Source organism: Lactuca virosa, chromosome 7, assembly GCF_052849685.1.
Source record: "Lactuca virosa cultivar CGN04683 chromosome 7, Lactuca_virosa_CGN04683_v6, whole genome shotgun sequence".
NCBI lineage: Eukaryota > Viridiplantae > Streptophyta > Magnoliopsida > Asterales > Asteraceae > Lactuca > Lactuca virosa.
The window spans coordinates 6,508,226-6,532,915 of record NC_136432.1 but is presented as its reverse complement, the minus strand read 5'-3'; the positions used below and the strand labels follow the sequence as shown (position 1 = coordinate 6,532,915).

The 24,690-nt window shown below is 34.6% G+C and overlaps 1 protein-coding gene and 2 long non-coding RNA genes across 3 annotated transcripts; 2 read left to right on the top strand and 1 right to left on the bottom strand.

Annotated features, from left to right (window-relative positions):
* The first annotated feature begins 858 nt into the window (after positions 1 to 858).
* On the top strand, positions 859 to 8,113 carry CYSC1 (cysteine synthase C1). The gene is made up of 10 exons (XM_079058532.1): positions 859 to 1,128; positions 5,076 to 5,185; positions 5,893 to 5,950; positions 6,254 to 6,517; positions 6,609 to 6,746; positions 6,903 to 6,954; positions 7,316 to 7,395; positions 7,480 to 7,539; positions 7,615 to 7,695; positions 7,897 to 8,113. The coding sequence occupies exons 1-10, from the start codon at positions 952 to 954 to the stop codon at positions 7,993 to 7,995; spliced, it is 1,119 nt and encodes a 372-aa protein (XP_078914658.1). The 5' UTR covers positions 859 to 951; the 3' UTR covers positions 7,996 to 8,113.
* Positions 8,114 to 10,855: 2,742 nt separating this feature from the next.
* On the top strand, positions 10,856 to 13,132 carry LOC145123315 (uncharacterized). The gene is made up of 6 exons (XR_013715096.1): positions 10,856 to 11,260; positions 11,432 to 11,710; positions 11,796 to 11,902; positions 11,972 to 12,045; positions 12,173 to 12,507; positions 12,610 to 13,132. It is a non-coding gene; the product is annotated as an uncharacterized LOC145123315 (long non-coding RNA).
* Positions 13,133 to 13,474: 342 nt separating this feature from the next.
* On the bottom strand, positions 13,475 to 15,809 carry LOC145125746 (uncharacterized). The gene is made up of 3 exons (XR_013716144.1): positions 15,230 to 15,809; positions 14,285 to 14,343; positions 13,475 to 13,604 (listed from the first exon to the last, which is right to left on the bottom strand). It is a non-coding gene; the product is annotated as an uncharacterized LOC145125746 (long non-coding RNA).
* Positions 15,810 to 24,690: the final 8,881 nt, after the last annotated feature.

Genomic DNA, 24,690 nt, shown 5'->3' with positions numbered 1-24,690 from the left:
TTTTTATTTTTCTCCCTTTACTTTTATTTGTTTTTATATTTTGTACCACTAAATTAATTTTGATGTTTCAATTTTTATCCTTATAATTTTAAAATTTATATATATTTATATTCTTTCTCATTAATTAATTTTTATTTAACAGTTTCAACCCTTATAACTATATATATATATTAATTACCAAAATTTGTATGTGAGAGGATTCAGTGTTCATTCCACAGGTAACCTCAGCAAAATTATTATAATTTCAATTCTTTTTTCATTTTTTTCCATTTACTTTTATTTGTTTTTATATTTTGTACCCCTAAACTAATTTTGATGTTACAATTTTTATCCTTATAATTTTAAAATTTATATATATTTATATTCTTTCTCATTAATTAATTTTTATTTAACAGTTTCAACCCTTATAATTTTAAAGTTAAATTATTAGTATTTTATACATTATAATTTGGTCCCTTATTATATTTTAAAGTTACATTTTGGCCCCTTATATAATTTTTTAATAATCTTTTTTTTATTAATTTCTTAAAGATACACTTTCAAGTCAATTGTTTGTATCCATATTTTATTTTGATATTTTTGTGCTCTACTTTATATGATTTAATCGTCTTCGTTGTATATATGGTATCAAACTGCGTTTTTTAACATACCGGAGCTTCCGCAGCAACGCACGGATGATCCAAACCCTAGTTCACTTCCAAATTCCAATCTTGTGTCTGTTTTTAACCCTAGGAATGGTCAACTTTGAGTCCACCCTTCCCAGCTTTGATAACCACATGTACACATGTTCTCTTTGTGTAATAAGAGCAAACTTCAGTGGGCTTAAATGAAAGTTGCACTCCCTATAAAAACCTTATATTTCTTCTTCCATCTGCACTCCCGGCCTTTCGATTTCTCTATCACTGACTAGTGACTGGCATATTGTGCACTTTCTTCCAAAATACTCCATTAATGGCGGCACTAGCGAAGCTCGTACTCAAGAGGAGAAACTTCTTCATTTCCAGAGAAATTTTGATCGGAGCTAAATTCTACACATCTCATCCCTTGCCGGAATCTTCCTTTGCTCAGAGAATCAGAGATCTGCCGAAAGATCTCCCTGGTACTAACATCAAAAAAGACGCTTCTCAGGTATAATCTATATCTATCGTTATTTTCGTGTTGTGTTTCTATTGGCGGATGCTCTTTAGGCCCCCTGTTTTGATCTCAATGACAATATGGAAAATAGTTCTTAAAATCCGGTAATTAACTAAGAGAATAAGTAGCTGAAATCCAGAAAATCGCTTAAGAAATCAAAACAGATCTAATTTTATCAGGAGACCAAATAAACTAGGAAATCAAATCTCTTAAAACTCTGTAAAAACCAAAAAAACTAATGAAATTTACTACTTCTAGCTCAATCTTTGAGGTTAAGATCCGGTCACCGGAAAAAATAACTCCGCCGCCCAAATGCCCACCTCCTTCACCACTCATCGTTATTCTCGGCCGGTCGCCGAACTGTTCGCCGGTTCTGTACACACACTCTCTCTCTCTCTCTCTCTCTCTCTCTCTGCCAGTCGTCGCCTCGCATTCGCCGGACTGCACCTCTGACACTGCCAGCTGCCGCTCTCCCTCTCCGGTCTCATCTCCGTTGGAGTAACTATATGTATGGTGCTCTTTCTATTTCTTTATTTCTTTCTGACAACAGTATTATTTTATTTATTGAACAATACTATTTCTTATTTATTAATGAATTACCTGCAATTCTTATAATACATAAAAAAGATAATAGACGTTGATCGAAAAATCTGGAAACACAAAAACATGTGTATGTAATTTATTAACATAAAATGAAAATACAAACATATATACATGTTATTTACTTTAGAAATCAAAATAAATAAACTGATATTTGTTTTTATCAATACAATTAGTTTTTCGTAAAAATATCTGTTTTTTTGTTAATTTTGTTATATAATTATAGTCTATATCAATATGAAATAAAAACTCGCTAATGATGGATTTATTAAAATGAAACATACAAATTCTACTCCATATATATTAGATTTTGTTTTGAACGAAAAAAATAATAAAAAAAAAAAAAAATCTTGTCCATTTTGTTTCAGGTGTTCATTAGATTCTCGATAATTTGAAATTGGTTGGCAAATTTAGCAATCGACTTTCTGAAAATCACTTACACGTTATCTGTTTAGTGTAGCTTGTTGTTTGTCTATTATCGTCGTCAAAATCTAATCCAAATAATTTGCGTTTGCAATTGTTTCATTTGTCACTATCAAAAGATTTTCACTCGATTTGGTTTGTAATTTTAATATTTTATGAGGAAGACAGATAAACTTTTTCAAAATAAATACATCTTTTGGGGCAATTTTGATTTTGTTTAATTACAGGATCCGTTATATGTCTAATATGTTTTTTTTTACCCTTTTTAATATCAATAAGTATAAGCGAGTAATTAGACAAAAGTATCGTAGATCAAAAGCAATATAAGTAGTTATTGAGAAATAAAAATGGTGTATTTAGATTGAAATTTTTTACTTCCATAAACATTTAATAGTCTTGAAATGACAATATATATATATATATATATATATATATATATATATATATATATATATATCATTTTCTAATATGTGTTCTAAGGGCACATATAAGAAATATGGAAAAATATTACAATAATTAAATATGAAATTTATTAATTATAAAGAATATTTCTCATAATTAATGCTTCTTATTTGTGTCTTATATATATATATATATATATATATATATATATATATATATATATATATATCCCTATTCTAATAAATGAATAATTTTAATCTCCATTTGACAAGTGTCACTCTAATACAACTCCTCATTAATATTATGCCATGTGTCATGTATATATATATTAGGCAACTCATTTCAAAATTTTAATTTACATTTTTCTAATTATATGTTAAATTTGAATTTGTAATAAGTTTAAAAATTTGATATATCTCCTAATTAATAGTTTATTTAAAATAATTGATTAATAATTATAAATTTTTATTATGAAAGTTTAATTAACTTTATAGCCGTGGTTCCTACGGGTTATATATATATATATATATATATATATATATATATATATATATATATATATAGGTTCAGGTTCATTTGAGACCATACTAATTTTGTGAGACCGTGAGACGCATTCTAAAAATAATTTTAAAATGCAAAATAAAAGGAAAAATCCGAAAATTCTTTTTTTAATTATTATTTTCGTTACTTTTTTACCTAAAAGAAAATATCGTTTTTTTTTAAAAATACGTGAAATATTTTAAAAGAATATTACACTGTAAATATTCTAATATGATTTTTAGAATGTTAGAATATTCTACTAGATCTGTCAGATATGTAAAATATTCTAATATTCTACTAGAATATTCTAATATTCTACTAGAATATGTAAACAAACGGTATTTTTTTTTACTATTTTTTTATTTATTTTTGTTTTTTTTTTTATTTTTTTTTTTGAAAATATAAATGACGAAATAATATTTGAATTTTTTTTTTCTAAACTTTTCAATTATTTTGCATTTTAAAAATGTTTTTTTTTATCTACAAAATGAATGGTTAGGATTGCGTCTCACAGTCTCACAAAATTAGGTCGTCCCACATGAAACTATATATATATATATATATATATATATATATATATATATATATATATATGTTAACCTTTTATTTTTAAAACAACTTATAATGAAACATACAGATCATCTTATAAAAATTCTTGATGTATTGTTAAAAAAGTTATTTACTTGTAAATTTATTAAACATCGTGATCGTAATAAATTAAACAATCATCCAGGACGTAATATATTTTGTTTATATGCTAAAATTAGATATTTATTAAAATAGAGAAAATATAAGCCATCCACTAATGCTTACAAAAAGGGAAAACACCTTCTTACTTTTATTTTGACACTTCACTTTAAAAAGTGTTGTAATTTTTATAATATATTACAATATTAAAAATAAAAAGCGTCTACATAACCAAAAAAATGTTTATGATTTTGTATTTTGGGTTATGGTCCTGTGTATATATTTTTTATAAATAGACTATACAATTTTATGATTTTTTTATATGTGAAATACACCTTTGAATGTTGGGTTAATGACCTAGAAAGGTAACGAGCTTTTGTCTTTGTCCACATTTAGGTAACCATGTTTTTTTCGTTCACATTTGACCATTGAACTTGTTTGACCTGTTCAAAATAGGGTAATATGACCGGTAATTAGCGGTAACATTACCCTATTATGAACAGGTCAAACAAGTTTACTGGGCAAATGCGTACGAAAAAAACATGGTTACCTAAATTTGGACAAAAACCAAAGTTCCTTACCTATTTTGGTAATATTGGGTTCTTTATATTAAGTTTTATGTTAAGTGCAAGTAATCATAAGATCCATTGATGTGAAATGAAATTGGGTTGTCCGGTCTTGTGTATGAGGAGATGGTTAAGTCTTGGGACAACCCAGTTTAGGCCTAGCTAGTTAGGGGTTATGTTGTATACGCGTAAGGGGCTAGGTTGTATGTGTTTTAAAGACCGTGCAACACAGCTTAGCCCATGACTAGCCGGGACTAAACTGGGTTAGACCAAGCCTAACGTAATTGTTCATTGACTGTCGGAGCCTGATCCTAGGGCACACAGTTCCTAAGACGGTTATTGTCCAGTATAACCAAAACGGGTAAGAAACTTTGGTTTTTGTCCGTATTTAGGTAACCATGTTTTTTTTCGTACACATTAAGCCAATAAACTTGTTTGACCTGTTCATAATAGGGTAATATTACCGTAATTACCGGTCATATTACCCTATTTTGAACAGGTCAAACAAGTTCAATGGGCAAATGTGAACGAAAAAAACATGGTTACCTAAATGTAGACAAAGACAAAAGTTCGTTACCTTTCTAGGTCATTAACCCTTGAATGTTATATTCCGAACAAAGCTAAGACACTTGATGATCGATGATTTTCTTTATTTATATCTTTAGGAACTTTTGTGTGGGTATTTATTTTTCATTTTTTTATATCTAACCCTTTAAATATCAGATTATAGGTAAAACACCCCTCGTATATCTCAACAAAGTCACGGAGGGTTGTGGTGCATATATAGCAGTCAAACAAGAACATTTCCAACCAAGTGCTAGCATTAAAGACAGGTCTTTTCTCACTCTGAATTTCACTTGTAAAATCGTCAACCTTTTCATTTTTCTAGATCAATCAAAGATTTCGTAAATCCAGAAAAATAACGATTATCTGATTTGGAATTAACAAATTACCAACTTTTTTGGTCAATTGTAAATAGAGCAAGTTACAAATTTTGTCCCATGATCAATTTACAAGTTTTGTCCCCTAATCCATATAAAATGACTTCGAAATTGGAGTAAAGAATAGAAACTATATCCATAATGAAATACAAACTTAAGGACAATATTGAGATAATTTTAAATTTTTTACTGAAGTTGCAATTTTATGTAAAACATAAAACCCAAATTTTACACTCTTATAAGTGTGATCATCAATTTCGAAAAGTTGCAAACACGACAAAAAAAAACTACACTAAAAAAATCCCTATATAGAGATTATAATTTTTTTATTTATGTATGGGTTTTTGTGGTAGGGAGCAATTTCATATTTTTTTAAATCTAGCAACTGACAAGTTGTAAAATTGGTGGTAATTTTGTGATCAGTGAAAAAAGTGGTTAGTCTGTTATATTGATGGTCATTTTTGTGATTTGTTAAATTGGTGGTAATTTTTAAAGAGGTCATTTTTATGAATATCCCATTTATATCTCTCATAATTCGTCTTAAACCATGTCTAATCGTTTAAAATTACCACACAAACTTTTTGATTATTTTTCATTAGGCCAGCACTTTCCATGATGCTCGACGCAGAAGAAAAAGGCCTAATTACACCCGGAAAGGTAATCTGGTTTTAAAATTACAACACAAACTTTTTGATAATTTTTCTCCAAAGTTTTTATATATAAGACGAGACTGTGTCGATGAGGGACTCAAACAACAAACACCCTAATAAGCAGGTTCAATGAGATTAGACTAGATTTGTGTCAAGTCCTCACAATTGCAAAACTCTGATACCATGTTAGATATATGGTAAAAACCATATTTCTAGTGGCCTAGTGATGAGATTGTGTCTAGCAGATTTGAGACTCAAAAAAAGGGTGTAAGATTAATATTTGTATTTTGTTGATGGTTACTTATACCAGACAGTGTTGATTGAGCCGACATCGGGGAACATGGGAATCAGTATGGCATTCATGGCGGCTTTAAAAGGGTACAAGATGGTTTTGACAATGCCTTCTTACACAAGCTTAGAAAGGAGAGTAACAATGCTAGCATATGGAGCCGATTTGGTCTTAACCGACCCAACTAAAGGAATGGGAGGCACAGTTAAAAAAGCTTACGATCTTTTGGAAAAAACACCCGATGCATTCATGCTCCAACAGTTCTCTAACCCCGCAAACACCAAGGTTATTTTCATCTTTTTTTTTCTCATTTCAAAATTAATTATTATTGGAAAAAAAATATATCTACTGAAAACTAATCATTATTTATAAATAGGTGCATTTTGAAACAACTGGTCCCGAAATTTGGGATGACACCAATGGTAAAGTCGACATTTTTGTGATGGGGATTGGTAGTGGAGGAACTGTATCTGGTGTTGGACAATATCTTAAATCAAAAAATCCTGACGTAAAGGTAAAACTATTATGATATTATAATTTGTGCTTATAGTTTGATATTAGTGGGGCTTATTGGCTTAATACTTAAGGACTTTGTTTTTTAGGTATATATCTTTATTTTGGACAATTGTTGGATTTTTTATAATTCATCCAAATTTTGTATCTTTTGTAGATTTATGGACTTGAGCCTGAGGAAAGCAATGTGCTAAATGGTGGCAAACCAGGTAAGATTTGGATTCAATTGCATTTTTGGTCCTTGAGTATAATCCATTTTTGCAATTTTGGTCCTCATATGAGGTTTTTGGTACTTATTCCAAGAAAATTGGCTACTTTAAGTATCTTAGTATTTGCTGGTGTTTGCAGTTCTGGTTCCAAAAATTTAGTCATATTACATAAAACATAGATATAAAAGTTACAAAACCTCAAAAATAAGGAGAAAATCTGTAAGAGAAATTATACTAAGGGACCTAAAATGTAATCTACTCTAAGATTTATGTAGCTTTTTTTTCGGAAATTCATTACATTATATGCTTTCCCTTTTTATACGTTTATCAAATGAATTTATTGTACCCGATTATCGTATAGGACCTCATCAAATAACAGGAAATGGGGTTGGATTCAAGCCGGATATATTGGACATGGACGTAATGGAGGAGGTTCTTATGGTATATTTAGCAAAAAAATCCATAATTTATTTCTGATTGTTATTATTTTTAAAAGAGTTTAATCTCTATAATGATTCGTTACAGGTGTCTAGTGAAGACGCAATTAACATGGCCAGAGAATTGGCCTTAAAAGAAGGACTTATGGTAAGAATTATCATTTCAGAACAAAATATATCAATAAAAGAAAATTAGTTAAATTTTGTTATTTCTTGTTTGTAGGTTGGCATATCATCCGGAGCAAATACTGTTGCAGCATTAAGACTTGCTCAAAGGCCAGAAAACAAAGGCAAACTTATTGTGGTAAGTAATTCTTTTTCTTCTTAAAAATATTCCTAAAAATTACAAAATTTAATTTAAATCATGTTTGATACAAAATTTTCAACTTTCTCTTTGTTTGGAAATGAAATCCAATCAATTGTTATATATTTCTGTTAAGATATTAAACATTGTGATTTTTATGAAAAAAAAATAGTACTGATTTTTATTCATTTATTTTACCAGACTATTCATGCAAGTTTTGGAGAGAGGTATTTATCATCAATTTTGTTTGAGAAGTTGAGGAAAGAAGCAGAAGAAATGCAACCAGTTTCGGTTGATTAGTTTAATATTGTTAAAAGATGATAAATAATGTAATATTTATGTTTCTGATAAACTCAATACCATATATCATGAGTTATCCAGTTTCATATATAGAAACCATGCCAAAATTGCAAATGAATGATGTCGTTGTGGGTGAGGTAATCAAAAAATACATAAAAAAAAAAATAAAAAATTAATGGACCAATCATATAGGGTAGTCACAATAATAATAGTAATTTTGTATTCGAAATATGGTATCTCAATATGCATCACGTGGTTGTATTGTAGTATCCTACTTTCACCTCTTCTCAATGAATCTACAAACTCAGCAATTTCATCCAAATTGTAACATTCTAATTTCACTGTTATAATTAGGCAGATTTTTCAAAATATATCATACATACTTATAAAGTTAACATTTTTCTTTGAACCTCATGCATTTGAAACCCCCATAAAAATTTGCAAACACCTCATGCATTTGAAACCTCCTATTTTAATTAATACCACTCAAAAGTTTCTTAATAATGATTAACAATTCAAAGGTTTATAACTTATATAATATATTTAATAAACAATTAATGGATACTCTACTATAAAAAGGTCAATCTTTTTGAGTAGACACAAATACAAATCACTTACAAAATTCACAAAGAAAACAAGTTTAAAGTTTTTTATGTTTGTTTGAGGGCTTTGAATAATTTTTCGAGTCATGTTATTATGTTGAAGTTTTTAATTTGTAAGTTTGTTATATACTAATTTTTTTTTTGTATTTTCTTGATTTAAATATTCTTTTAAGAATATCATTGTATGTTGTGGTTGAAATTTTAATGTCAATTAGATTAGATTCATGTTATCGATCATATGTTATGGAAGGTGATATCTATAATATTTAATTAACTATTGTATACATGTTTGTATGTTCATGTTGCTTCAAAACAATAATTAATTAAAAATCATGGATATGTCATATTATCCATATTATCCATGTAAGCCTTTTTTAAAATGCAAATTGTCAATCTTATCACTTTATATTTTAGTATATGTTTAACATTTTAATTATAATAATAAGTGTTTTTTAAAAGTTTCTTTCACTTATTAATAATAACAAGTGGTTTTAAAATTAATAGGCAATAATTATAAATAATAAAATCAAATTACATGGATATGTCATATTATCCATGCAAGTCTATTTTGAAATGCAAATTGTATATCTTATCACTTTATTATTTAGTGTATGTTTCACATTTTAATAATAATATTAAGTGTTGCTAAAAAGTCTTCTTTAACTTATTATTAATAATAAGTGGTTTAAAATTAATGAATAACAATTTTAAATGATAATAACATCAAATTATAAATTACATTTAGCTATAAATAAATTTTATTTTAAATGAACATCATTATTGAAATTAGAAAATGATCGCATAAGTAAAAATATAATTAATCAATAATAATAATTGTTAAAAATAATACTAAATAGATAATTATATTTAATTCTATTAATGAGCAATATGGGTTGATGTCAATGAATATTATTGTTCAAAATAATTCAACTTTTATATATATATATATATATATATATATATATATATATATATATATATATATATATAAATTAGTGTAAAAATATGGGATAATGACTTAAAAGGGTAACATATTATTGGTTTTGTACACATTTAGTCCCTGACTTTTTTTTGTCCACATTTTACCCTTGAACTTGTTGTTGTGTTTAAATTAAATCATTATTACCGGTTGCTTCCATATTTGCTGACATGGCTGCCTATGTGGACACTCATTAAAAGAAAACACTCCTATGTGGATCATCTCTTAGTTCTGTTGATTATAATACGATGTCTAGCCCTAACTTCAGTCACCATGTAACACTTCGTTCAGTATGCAAACTCCATTCAATACATTTAATATAAACTATTCAGTACATTCCATATAAACCATTCAATCCCTACATTCAAAATACCACAATTCAATACATCATACAAAACTCTATTCAAACTGTTTTCATATAATATTACAACTGATTTCAACCCTATAACTATGTGTTTTATTCTTCAGCTCTTGAACTTCTTTCTTCAAACATGCAACATCCTCTTTAACTGCTTCAAGTTCTTGTTTTAAATCCGGATTCCCAGTCACAAGTTCATCAATCCATTCCCAATACTTACACTTCTTACCTGGTTTCTTTGAAATCAAATATAAAAATTGTAAGAACCTCAAAATCTTTATTTATTAGAAGGAAAATCAAAAGTACAGAGGGAAATCAAGATCGACATACCAGAGAATTAGGGCAAACTTTGAACTTTTTGTTAGGGTTGTCTTTAGTCTTGGATGTGCATATTCGAACTGGGAGTCGACAATCACATAGCTCCTCTTTCTTTGTGATGGAACCAAATGAACTGGGAGTCGACATCTCTTCTTCGATTTTGGGTATGGGTTCGAATGTTTTTTGACTGAAGTTAGGGCTAGGCATCTTATTATAATCAACAGAACTAAGAGATGATCCATGTAGGAGTGTTTTCTTTTAATGAGTGTCCACATTGGTAGCCATGTCAGCAAATATGGAAGCAACCGGTAATAATGATTTAATTTAAACACAACAACAAGTTCAAGGGTAAAATGTGGACAAAAAAAAAATAGGGACTAAATGTGTACAAAACCAATAATATGTTACCCTTTTAAGTCATTATCCCTAAAAATATTATCTCAAAGTTTATATCAATAACATAACCATTTTAAAATATATTTTAACAATATATTTTTAATCTTCTACGCAACGGGCGAGAATTCGTCTAGTTGTTCTAATAAGAAACATTAAGAATTTACAGGGAAGGTGTGAGGTTTATAGTCACTCCTGTATTCCCTCTTATTTCAAAACTAACCTCCATTAAAGCATTGCCGCATATGAACAGTAGCGGCGGCTCATGGCTTAGATTTTAAGCCGGTACTTGGAGATGCTATCTGTGTTGGACCCCAACGTCTTCCGATCATCAAATGTCGCTGCTATGCCCTTTTACATATAATCCATAAAATCGTTTTGTTTGTTTACTCCATTCGATCGGATCTGCGTACAATCCATAAACCCCGATAAATGATTGATTCTCTCTCCTTCTTCTAGGTCGCTGCTTTGCATCCAATGGTTCTACTCCACCTCTGTGTCCTTCAACAAAACTGCCGATACCAAAAAAAACCGTAACCTTTTCTATTTCGCTGGGTGGATGGATTTGTAAGAAGCGACGATGTCATCTGGTGAATCGACGGTTTGATTTTTGAGGTACTTCTTGATATGCAGCTAATCGTAAGATTTGCTACGGTTACTACCTTTGGGTGAAATCGATTGCATCTGGGTTGTTGATAAGCATCATCAAACCTCAGTTTCTACGATTCCTTTCTATTTATTTTTTAATTTTAATTGCTTTGGTTTGCTTTTCCTTTTCGATTGCAGCTATCAACGATACAAATTGCAAAGATCAGTGGAAACTCTTCCCTCTACTAAAGAAGGTCAGGCAAAACCTAATGTTTCTACGATTCCTTCCTATTTGTTTGTAATTTTGATTGCTTTGGTATTTTTTTTTTTCTCTTTGGAGGGGTATTTTACGTATTTTGTCTAAGGCCAACCTCCTATATTGTTATAAAAATCATTTGCTGGAAAATTATATCCGAGTGATGGAAATCATTTTTGGTCAAGATATGTGATTAAACCCTAAAAGCCGCATGCCAACTTGTATGTCAATTCCATACTCTTTTACCTTTTTTTTTTAATTATTTATATACAAATCTTATTTGTAGCTTTGTTTGATGAATTGCAGATTGGGTATTGTCCACAATTTGATGCATTTCTACAATTTTTGGCTGTCCAAGAACATTTGCACTCTACACAAGAATAAAAGGGGATCCAGACTACATGCTTGAAAATGTATGTGATATGTATATATGTGTATAAAATGATTTTAAAAATATGGTTAATTTAATAAAAACGTTGCAGGTTGTGATGGATAAGTTATTTATATTTGACTTGTGAAGGCATGCTTTTAAACAATCATTCAACTTAAGTGGGAGGTAACAAATACTTCAATTGCAAATCATGCATATGTTATTCATCTACACGCATCATCTTAAATTTGCTTTTTGTGTATAAAAGTCATACTTTTATAAATAATACAATTTTATTTTTTTATTTTTTTAGATGGGTACCTCCTGCTTTGCCAACAGCCAAGAGTCCAGAAAATGAGGAAATTTGAGCAACATTTGGTGCTGGAATAAGGACGGCACTATCTTTTTTTCTATTATATCATTGTCCTTTCATATTATTTCTATATAAAATCTACGCATTATACCAATGGAGTGTATATCTATTTTTTGTTTAAATTCTTCTTTGCAGCGTGTTGAGCCTGAATGTACATTAACTGATTTACATACAAATGAATTTGAAGATATGCTTCATGCCCTCACATTAGAAAAAGAATTCAAATCAAGGAAGCAATGGGTTTTGCATTAGATAATGTTGACGCTGTTGGAGAGGTAAATATTTCTGCACAGGGGTAAAATAGTATTTTTTTTTTTAAAACTAATGTTTTACTGTTGTAGTCTTCTTTGTTATTGAATCAGTTGTATTTGTTGTAGATAGTTGAAGTTTTGACTAAGTCTTTGACTCTCAAAGAAACATGAATACCTACTAAAGTTGCAAGGCTTACGCTTGTGTCAGACATTCTTCACAATAGTAGTGTTCCTGTGAAAATTGCATCTGCTTACAGAACTAGATTTGAAGCAAATTTGCCTGATATACTTGAGAGCTTTAATCACTTGTATAGGGGTATCACCGTAACAATCACTGCTGAGGCACTTAAGGTAGTATTTGGTATCGTGGAATTAGGGGAGGAATGGAATGGGTAATGAAAATAAACTATTTGTTTTCTTTAATGGAATGAAACAGACCATTTCTGAAGGAATGTGGTTATTTCCATTTTGTTAATCTTCATTCCTTAGCCGAAAAGTGTTTTTCTATTCCATTGGAATGAAAAACACAAATATAGCATTGTACTTTCATTTCTTTACAACTACCAACTATACCAAATATATCATTGTACTTTGGTTCTTTGTAAAACTGCCAAGATTTAGCATTGTAATTTAGTACCACATTTGTCGATGTAGAGTCTGATTACTTTTGTGCTTATGGGATCACCATTCAGTTAGGTAACTACCTAATGACATGCATGATGCATGATGATTAATGTAGTATTATTTTACAGTTACGGGGTGGGGGTGGGTGCAATTCATTTATGGGAAGGATCCGACACGTGTACCATGACAAGGATTTCAAGAGTTGATGACTACAAAACAAAAACAAAAAAATTGGTAGGATGCTATGACCAGATTAAGTCCTGTTGCGATGCGATTTAGTCAAACTAAATATATGAAACATCCCAAAAATACAGTCTGAAAATTTCGTTTTAAATCAGTAATAAAACCATAGTCATCATACGTCGTAGAAAAATCACAACAATGTATCTCAGAATAATATAACAACTGTCATGTATATCAGAGTATAAACATCCCAGGCTGAACAAATGGTGTGTGCACTGCAATCTTTCCGAGCTCCTCTTTTGAAAACTGTGTACCTGAAACCACAACTGAAATTTGTAAGCACGAAGCTTAGTGAGTCTCGCCAACTACCACATACCATACAATAACATATAAAGCACATACGGGGCCTCGCCCACTGCATCGGACCGAAGTCCGGAACTAACCAGGGCCTTGCCCTCTACATCGGACCGAAGTCCGGAAACTGCATCGGACCGAAGTCCGGAACTAACCAGGGTCTTGCCCTCTGCATCAGACCGAAGTCCTGAAACTGCATCGGACCGAAGTCCGGAACTAGCCAGGGCCTTGCCCTCTGCATCGGACTGAAGTCCGGAAACCGACTAAACATAGCATAGCATAATCATAACTACTATAGCATAAACAAATATACTGCATATTGCATCGGACCGACGTCCGAAACACATAACACAAAGTCATGCTTGAATCATAAAGACATCGAGCACACTGAACTCACTGCATCGGACCGAAGTCTGGAACTAACTGAACATAGCATAACATGATCATGGCATATAATATGAACACATATACTGCATACTGCATCGGACCATAGTCCGGAACACATAACACATACCATGCCTGTATCACAAAGACACCAAGCATACTGAACTCCTGCATCGTACTGAAGTCCGGAACTACTGCTAACTTAAACGGACCGACATTGTGGCCGTAGACCCGTTCCTACTGAAAGGAAACTCACCTCACACTGCTGAAGCCCTGCTGACAAAACCCTAGCTGTTGGATGACAGATTCCCGAATCTGTCAACATCAAAATAACACCCAATTAATAATTGGGTTCCACTACATGACTATAAATACATATTTTCGATAATTACTACATTATCCCTAGCTTGGCTTACCCAAGCCCAAAGCCCAATCCATAGGCCCAAAGTCAACTAGGGATCAAAGCCCAACTATTGCCCATCTATGGCCCAATTTTCTAAATTGGGCCTAACCCCTCATATGGGCCTTACCCCAAAGCCCATCTAAATATTCTAGTCCGTATAATCATTCTTGGATGGCCCATTATTGGCCCAATTACCAAAACCCAATAGAAAGGCCCAAGTGAAGTTAAGGTTTCACATAAAATGATAACTAGGGTTAAGTATTTCTTACTTAACCCATTAAAGACTTAATCCATTAAGTCCTTTACTCTACTAGATAAGTGCTATGAAGTGATTGGGCTTAATACACAATCCAATCTCAATGGCCCAAGAGTGGGTCCCATAAGTCCAAGACCCAAATACTCATAATTAAGGTTTTCTAAACCCTAATTAGGGTTTCCCACCCAAACATGGCCCAATAGGCCCAAAACTAAACTTTAAGCCCATTAGGGTTTTGCTAGGTCAATTAGGGTTTGCTTGTGGGGCACCACCCACTACCACCTCGGGTAGTGGTGGTCAATGGCGGTACACGGCGGCGGCCACCACCTTAAGGTGGTGGTTTTCCATTTCTTTCCATTAATTAATTAATTTTTACAATTACAATGTAAATCTCCAAAATAAGCACACACACTATAATGCTAGGTATACACACACATAGCCACCCTAGTGGTGGCCGGCGGTGGCTCGTGGTGGCAGTGGCTGTTCTTGATTTTCCGGCTAGACAAAACACACCACTCAAACTCAATGGAAAATAAACCCACCCACGCTATAATCTTGCAACCAGATCCAACCACCCTCCTAGTAGCGACGGGAGAAAGAAGTGGCAGCAGCTAACGGTGACCTTTTGCGGTGACAGCCACCACCGCGAGGTCGTGGCGGCGGTTCCCTTGTTTCCCAGTCGAAAATTCATACGCACTCGCACTTATTCGGGATCTGGAGACTGAAACTTCCCAACTCAGCCACCACGGGTGGCAAACAACGACCAACACCCACCACCGGTTCCCACCGATGTACCCGATGTCGGCCACAGAAAGAGTGAAGGAGAAGACGTAGGTGGGAGGCGATGATCCAAACCGAGAGCCCCTTTTCCGTTCACGACTTGCATGGTGACGAAAACCACTTGCTTTCTCAGTCTCGGCGATTCTCCGGCAGCAACGTCGCAATGGCGACCTTCCATGGCAGTGTGGCGGTCGGCGGTGCTCAATGGCGAGGCAGCAGGCACCCCGCTTGATCAGAACAGCGAATGAAAGGTCGAGATGGCGGCTGGAGATTTGACGAACGGCAGAAGGGAGATCCGGAGATGGTGGCGGCTGAAAACGATCTCCGAGGGTGGCGGCTGCTCTCCTCATTTAGGGGTAGGGCTGGAGATATACCCCGATCCCCTAACTTGTTCCCATAATGATATAAGTAGTCCCTCTCTCTAGAAATATTTTGCAAACTAACCCAATATTTACCCTTTCAACCCTCAATAATAAAATTCATTACAATTTAGGTACGATAATTATCAAACATACCCTTGCCTCTAAAATTCTTCCCAAAACAACTCCATAACTTACTAAACAACCCCCAACTATCAAAATTCTTCACAAATTAGTCTGAGACTTACATTTATTTATTTATTTAAATAAATAGGGCGTTACAATATATTTTTTGGTTTTTGTTTTGCTGACCCTACTTTGATTATATGTTACTTTCCAGCTCTTCTACGTCATGCCTTGATTGGGAGGGTGAGCAAGAGGGGACCTGCAATCTAAGTATGGAAGCAAGCCAATGTTTTTTTTTTATTTTACGTATAACGACAACATACTTACATTTCTTTATTGCTGCTAGCAATATTTACCAATAATAGCAACATACTTACATTTTGATATCAATATTCAATATCGGCATTGTACTTTATTTGTGGTATAAAAAAACATCAGCCCCATTGCGAAACACGTACATGTTTACTAGTTATATACAAAGACAATAATCCCTTTTTATTTCATTAAGTGTTTGAGGAAATGCCTAGGATAAACATGAAATTCATGTATATGTTCATTTCCTTGTCTCTTCCCTTCCCTTCCATTGTAGCCTTTCTTTTAATACTAAACTCTATTAGTGAAGACACCAATCCCTTTAGTACACTCCAATCTCCATCTGTTTGATGAAATACCCTGGAGAACTATGGAATTCACAAATACTTTTTATACATCATTATTAAGATAACATTTTATGAGGAACAACAAAAAAAGGTTGTGTGTGTAAGATAAACGTTGCCTTTAATGCAAAAAGGTTTTTACAATATTTTACCCACTATAACAATATACTTATATTTTTTCTATTATAGCATCATACTTACATTTTATATGGAGATTAGCTAGATATAGCCCACCCATAATATCAACATTTATTCTTTAAAAATTACTAAAAATAAAAATCATTATACATAATTGATCATCAAACACCCAGACAATATTCGACTTGTGAAATACATGATGTATGCATCAAATCAGCAATGCTTTATAATCGTTTCAAATGCATTGTAGTTCTTACATACTACTTATAGAGGGTGTCTAAGATTTCATTTTGAACCTAAAAGGACTTTTAGGCACGCATAAGGCCTTATTGATTTATGATTGTGAGAAAATGAGTTTTTTTTAAAAGTGTTTAGATTAGATTTTATGGTAGGAAAAGTCAATAAGTTGTTTTTTTAAAAGGTGTGTCTTAGCTTATTCATTTTTAAGAGGTATTTGTAACACCCGAATTCCAGGTATTTCTTATTTTGACCATTGATATCAAATTAGTTTGCAAATTTGGTCCCAATGGGTGAAAGTGTAAATCTTAGGGAGGGGGTGCGTACGCTGGGCATACTTCTAGTACAAGGGGTGTACGTTGTCTGGGATCAAACCTTAATTTTTAGGGTTTGGACCCTATTTAAGCATCATTATGGACCTAAGACCTTTCCCCTCATCAGCCTCCATACCCTAAAAGATATCCCACGAAACCCTAGCCCTCTTTTGAGTGTTATTGAGCCTTATAGTGATCTTTTGGTGTTTTTGGGTGGTTCTTGGTGGTGAAGGAAGTTTCTTGAAAATAGTATGGTGCATTCAAGTCCTTGGATCCAGATTCTACACTTTTTTGTGCATCTATAGAAGGTATAAGTTCACACATTGGAGTTCTTTGTTCTATATCTCATTATGTCCATGTTTATGCACTTTTTGTCCCAAAACCTTGGTCTTATGGAGTATGGACTACTCCAGACCATTTGAGCTGTCCTTTTCGGCATTTAGGAGTGTATGAAGTCATAAAAATCAAATCTTGATGGTTGAGGTTCACCCATGCTTGAGTTGTTGACCTTTTTATGTAGTTTTGGACCTAGGGTTTGGTATTAGGTCCTTTTTAGCCATGCAAATTGGTAAAGTTGTCAACTTTATGGTTTAAGACCTTATTTAGTAGTAGATCTGAGGTTTGGACTCTAAGGTGTTAAGGGATTAAGACTATTGGTTAGCTTTTGGGACTCTCGCCAGTACGTCGGGCATACTCCTGAGTACATTGCGCGTACTAGGTCGGCATCGCGCTTCCGGGTCAACGCGCGTACGCGGGGCGTACGTGTTGGGTACTCAGGGCGTACGCCAAGCTGTGGGCCTCCTTTGATTTTGGGTCACTTTTGGGCTATAGGATTTTGGGCCTTGAATATCTTATGGACTTGAGCTATTTTAGAGCTTTGAGTGCTACTTAGTTTGGGCCATTTGAGGATGGATAAAAATGATCTTTTATCCTTGGAGTCGAGAATTATGAATTAAAGTCTCGGTTATGGTTTATGACCTAAATATTAACTGGGCATTAACTGATCACATTTAATGCGGAGATTTATGGATCAGTAGTTCGAGCATTTACCTGACTTTTCAGCAGATCGAGGTGAGTCTCCTCTCAGTGTTTGGCGGGTCGAAGGCACCAATGTCGGCCCATGGACTATTGTTATTTGTATGCTAGCTGTCTGTGTGACTCTTGTATATGTTGTATGTGTTTGTATGTATATCGAGCGGGGCTCGATGCCAGGCGAGGTCTGATCAGTGTGTTAGGCGGGGCCCATCGCATGTTGCTGACAGATCTATTCTGGACGAGGCCCGATGGTTGTCGGGCAAGGCCTATTGTATGTATGGTATGAGGTATTTTGTGGAACTCACTAAGCTTTGTTCTTACGGTTTCCAGATTATGTTTCAGGTACTTCCGGATCGAAGGGGAAGATCTTTGGATGATCGCATCGCACACACCATGATTTTTCACTTATTTGAATCTGATGTATTTTGGATGATTATGGATACATTATGATTTCCCTATGGTTTTGATAAACACGTTTGGTAGATGTTTTATTTAATATAAAAACAAAAAAAATTGGTTCTGAGTTTTGGGACGTTACAAGTTGGTATCAAAGCCTTAGTTTGAGGGATTCAGGCATACTCTCGGGTGTGCCTGAACTCAAACTGAGGATTTAGTAGATTTTCATAAGAATAAATGTTTTATAAAATATATTTTTAATAAAAGAAAAGGGCCTGGTGCATGCAATCGACCGAACTCAAGTAAGTTTTTCCAAAATACCCATACATGTTTTGTGATATGATTTGAATTGAGAATATGTGAATCACATGCTAGATTACGGATAAGGATCTACTCAAGGATTGCATGATAGAATGCTAGGAGAGATGCCTTTATATGCCTATTGTATGAGCTTTTAGACTTGCATGCTAGTACTGATCAGTCGGTGATAGGATGGCATGTTAGGTTATGCTTTGATTCAGACTACTCAATGCCTGAATGTTGCTTGCTTTGTGCTTTTTGGAGTTTCCATTAACATCAACTAACTATTAAGAGAATACACTAAGTTACATATTACTGAGATTGGATAATTTTAGAAGGTTAGGTTTAACCCTATTGCGCAACTCTTTTTTTAGTCCAACCGTTGTAGTGTGAGACCTTTCATTCGAAAAATTATTTGGTGTCGGTGGCATGTAATTGTATTCGTAAGCTAGTTATATGGTGTTAGGGGGAGTTCCTTCTACAGCTGATAGCGGAGATTGATGTGGTGGTAGCCCTAGGAAAACCTGGGAGGTGATTCGGTGTCGAGAACCTTGTTTTGATAAGGTTTGTTTGGGTTGTTAGGAAGTGGCTTAGAGGATTCAAGACGATCCATAAGGAAAGTACGGATAGATGTGGAAGGTAGTATGGGCCCGTACTACTGGAAACAGGGGATCCGTACTCAAGTCAAGGAAAGTCACGATGATACCAGGAAGCTTGTAGAATGTGGGATTCTTTGAGTATATTTTGATGGTTTATATGATTTATTTTCAGTATGGTGGTTACTCGAGGAGGTTCTAGTAGTGGTTCTAGTATCGGTGATGGTTCGGGTTCGGGTTCTGGGCTGGGATTATGGATAATCAGATGCGGGAGTTCATTTCATCGGAGATTACCTGCAGTATTCTTAAGCAGACTCATGTGATCTTTAGTACGATCAAGGAGCGTATTATGGAGATTCTGGATGAGCTCTTGAGCGCTTTTCATTATGAGATGGTGGCGATGATGGGAGCCCGCTGTTTGACTTTTTGAGAGTTTCGAGCATATGGGGCACCGGAGTTCTTCGGGAAGAAGGACCCGATTGCGAGAAGGCGTTGGTTAGCGGATGTCACGAACACCTTCCGTACTAGTTGTTGCCCCGAGGGGGCAAAGGTCAGACTTGCATCCTGTCTTCTGAAAGATAGAGCTCAAGATTGGTGGGAGGAGGTTGGACACGCCTTGGGAGGCGAGGCAGTTGAGTCGATGACTTATGAGGATTTCGTGACGAGGTTTTCGGGATGAGTTTGCACTTGTGATTGAGGTCCAACAGTTGGCGAAGGAGTTTCAGGACCTTCACCAGACTACTGAGACAGTGGCGGAGATCACCGCTATGTTCTGTAAGAGGGCATTCCTGGTTCCGCAGTATGTGGGGAACGAGGAGATAAAGAAGGCGAGATATCACAATATGATAAGGAGCGATATTAAACAGTTTGTGAGCAGATCCAGTTGCAAGACACTGGATAATATGGTGGCGCGAGCCAGAGAGAGGGAGATTGACCTCGAGATAGATAAGAAGAGGAAGTCGGATCAGGTTCAGAGTTCTTAGGGTTCGATCAAGAGGCCCAAGGTGTTTGATTTGAGATCGAGGGGACAGCAGGGTCGGGGCCGTTGCGGCAAGATGCATGATGGAGCTTGCAGGGTGGGTGGTTCAGGATGATACAAGTGAGGCAAGACTGGGAACTTTAGTTGGGATTGCACTGCCACCACCCAAGGATCGAGTTTGATTTGCTTTCATTGCAATCAGATGGGCCATAAAAAGGCCGATTGTCCGAGTCTAGCAGCAGCATGACCTGTTGCAACACCCGCTCCGGCGACCTTGCGGATTACAGATGGCCGTCAGGGCAAGGCGTAGGCGCCTGTTGTGAGGAGCAGGACATTTCGGTTGACATCCGAGGAGGTTCGTGCAACACCATATGTGGTGACGTGTATGTATCTTCTCATTATCTCTTTATTTATGTTAATTTTCTTGCTTATATTTTTGTTTTGCTTTTAGAGTCATTCCTTGTGAACGATATCTCTGCTTTGGATTTTTTTTTACTCGGGGGCCACCCGATCCTTTGCATCTCTCGCGCTCAGCAAGAGGTTTGTCGATACTCCGGGGGAGCTGGAGTATCCATTAGAGGTTGAGATTGCTGATGATCGTCCTGTGCGAGTATCGAGGGTTCATCGGGGATGTATATTTGAGTTGTTTAGTGAGTGGTATCCGCTTGACTTGGTTCCCATTCCCCTGCGCGAGAGCAAGGTTGTTGTAGGGATGGATTGGTTGAGCCCCAATGGGGCAATGTCACAACCCGAAAATTTCTATCTTGTAAGGTCAAACACATCAACTTAAGGTCAAACTTATAGGTTTCTAGACCGAGTATACGTACGGGTTGCGTGTTAGGAAGTGAACCACGTAAGAACCGGGAGCCTAGATCATCATTTGAGCCATAAAACCTCATCAAGTGAGGTTCACGGCCGCAAACCATGTTCACAACCGTGAAACCTCCTTAGGCCGTGAACTACCCCTTATATATATGAGATGGATTCATTTTTCATTCATTTCTTTCTTCTGGTCGTGATCCTCCCATTCTCTCTCAAGTATCATCCACAAGAAACACTTTTTTCTTCCCTTAAACACCCCCTTTTCTATTGTATCTTCTTGGAAAACAACAAAGGGCCTTCAAGCACTTGCTAAACACCAAAATCTTCAAGATCTTCAAGAGTTCATGGCCGTGAACCCTTCATAGGGCCGTGAACCCTTCAAATTTGGCCGTGAACACTCATGTGTTCTTAGGCCGTGAACCCTTCATAGGGCCGTGAACCATCAAACTTGGTCGTGAACTCCATTTCAGCCTTCCAAATTGCTTCTAACACTCTTGTGGTGAGTTATTTTTGCATCCTAGGTTGTTTCCTAATCGCCTTTGTAGTTAGATTCACTAATTTCATGCCTATATGTATCATTACATGCTATTTAGGACTCATTTGTGTCTCGGGACTTCGTTCGTGAAACCTATCATCCTTATTCCAGTCTTCAATTGAAAAGTTCGTCTGTTCCTCCAAAAAAATCCTATATTTTCTGATATGATGAATGATAAGTAGAAATGACTCTACAATTCCTTCTATGAGTACTTAATAAATACAAGTTATATAAAATCTAGATCAAGCAGACAATTGATTGTGTGAATATGCCCTAAGCCCACAACCAAACAAGGAACATGAAATGAGGCGGAAGTCACACATCCCATTGTTTGTTAGATCGTCATTGTATATAACCGTGGCGTATTCACTAGGTGCTTACGGAGTTAATTGTAATAGTTCTTTTATATTTCATGAAAACATTCCTTAAAAAAAATCATATATTTTCTTTAGTAAAACTAGTAACCACGATAGTTCCTTCTATAATCACTTAGTTTATACTAGTTATATATAATCTAATATCGAACGGACAGTTAAATGTATGAATCTGACCTAAGCCCACAACCAAACAAGGAACAGGAAATAAGGCGGAAAGCACACATTCCACTGCCTATCGGATATTAATTATATATAACCCTGATGTATAAACTAAAGAATTATAGAATTAACCATTTAAGGCCCTTTATGTTATACTAGTTTAATAATACGAATTAAACCTTTTACAGATAAGTTTCTAGTTTCACCTACTTAATGTTCTATCCGAAAAGTATGTTTTTGTACTAGAAAGTGGTATGTTGTATTTGTGTGTTATGACCTGACCCATACCTGTTACTGTTGGATTAATGTCTAAGTCCATAACTATATTTGATATGTACTTGACCCGACCCGACATGGTCCATTTGGGTTGCACTTCACCGGCACAATTTATATGGATAGTCTTTTGAGAATAGTATATTTATGATTTATATTAATATATTATAAGTTCTAATATATTAATATGGAATCATATTATTTAATTAGTATTGATCAAGAATTAATTTAGAATTAATTAAGTGATCAAAAAGAACTAATTAAATATGGACTCTTATATATATGGAATGGGTCAAGTTCATTTAGGTTGGGCTAAGCTTTCATGGATGGTCCATGGAGATTTTAACCCATGGATCCTATGTAAATGAAAGGTCATGGGTATTAGGGTTTACATGGATGTAACCCTAATCCTCCATAATATATAAAGGGGTCCTTGGCTCACAAAATTGGCACAAGTGTGTGAAAATAAGAGTGGGCCGATTTTAGTGTGCATACATATTCTCTCAAGTTCTTCCAAGGTGTTTTGGTGATTTGTGATTCCATTTGAGGCTTCCACACTATTGGGGCTAAGCTCTTAAAGCTTGAAGACATCAAGCTACATCAAAAGGTATGTCATCCAACTAGAACTTTGTAGTATAGGTGCTTCATAATATGCTAGTTAGGATGAAACCTTGGAATAGTTAATATTTGCATGTATAATAGAGAAAACATAGATCCAAGGTTTATAGGGTTACATGTACACCATAGGAGTGTTAGAATGCTCAAAACCCAACAGTGGTAGGACAAGGACTATAATTCTCCCTTCATTAAAAGTATTAATGATAAATACTAAGTAACTAAACTTTTTATAAATTCCCAATCTTAGTTACTTAGGAAAATGTGAATAAGGTGCTAATCCATGAAATTACACTTTGCACTTTGTTTAAGCTGTTAGTGGAGCGTGTGTGGTTAACCGGCACACTAACCTGGACTTAACAAGGTAGTCAAAGGGTAACTTAATGTTTATCATAGTATCGTTGGAGCGTGTGTGGTTAACCGGCACATCGATTGAGGGGTAAATATTAAGGGTACCAAGTATATTTGCATGGTTACTTCACACCTTGTTTTGTGATCCTCGGCATCCCAGTCACAAAACCTGAAGGGCACACTCGAGATTGAAACATGCCATTGAGAAGTTCAATGAATCTCAAAATAATCTAGGAGTTTCAAAACCAATTAAAACCTAATAATACATTTCGTTTATCTTGGTGGAAATTGGTGAATCGTCATTCACCTACCTTCAAATATTTTATAGCTTGGATTACGGCATCCCTCTTCCAAGTTATAAAATAGTTTGTTGGGTCCTAGCCTTAATATATCATATTGGGTGTTATATTAAGGACTTAAATCAACTTTACGTGAATTTCTCCCATTGTTGATGTCTGGTTTAGACAACAATGATCTTCCCAAACCAAGCTTTCCTAATGAATATGACTTCCCGAGTTTGGCTCATGGAAGTCATACTTCTCTTCCTCCACCTCCTCCAATTATTCTCCTTAACCCACAAGTTCAAGGTCACTCAAGCCCTAATGGCAAGCAAGGTCTATGTGTGATCACATCTTAGAGATGAAGTCACATATTGACAAGCCGGAAGAGTTGGGTGTCAAAGTCTTGAGAAAGTTGGATGTTCAATCACTTTCCAAGTCACATAGTGAGTTCCTTTGGGACTACTATGAAACAGACTATGACATGAACCTTAATGATCATATATATTTGCTTGGTGCTGCTGAATCAGCAATGATTTGGAACGATAGTAAAGCAAATTTGATTAGAAGATCAACTTCCCAAAAACTTTATGGACAGTGACAATGGTGACACTGGAAATCCAGAAAAAGCATTTTCTTCCCAATGGAAAGGGATTGACCATAGTCAACCCGGTTGA

Bases quoted from the DNA above. Each gene is read 5' to 3' on its own strand.
- CYSC1 (XM_079058532.1), top strand. From the start codon at position 952: ATGGCGGCACTAGCGAAGCTCGTACTCAAGAGGAGAAACTTCTTCATT. The intron at 6,747-6,902 runs GTAAAACTATTA...TATCTTTTGTAG, and splicing joins CAAAAAATCCTGACGTAAAG to ATTTATGGACTTGAGCCTGA. The intron at 7,396-7,479 runs GTATATTTAGCA...GATTCGTTACAG, and splicing joins TAATGGAGGAGGTTCTTATG to GTGTCTAGTGAAGACGCAAT.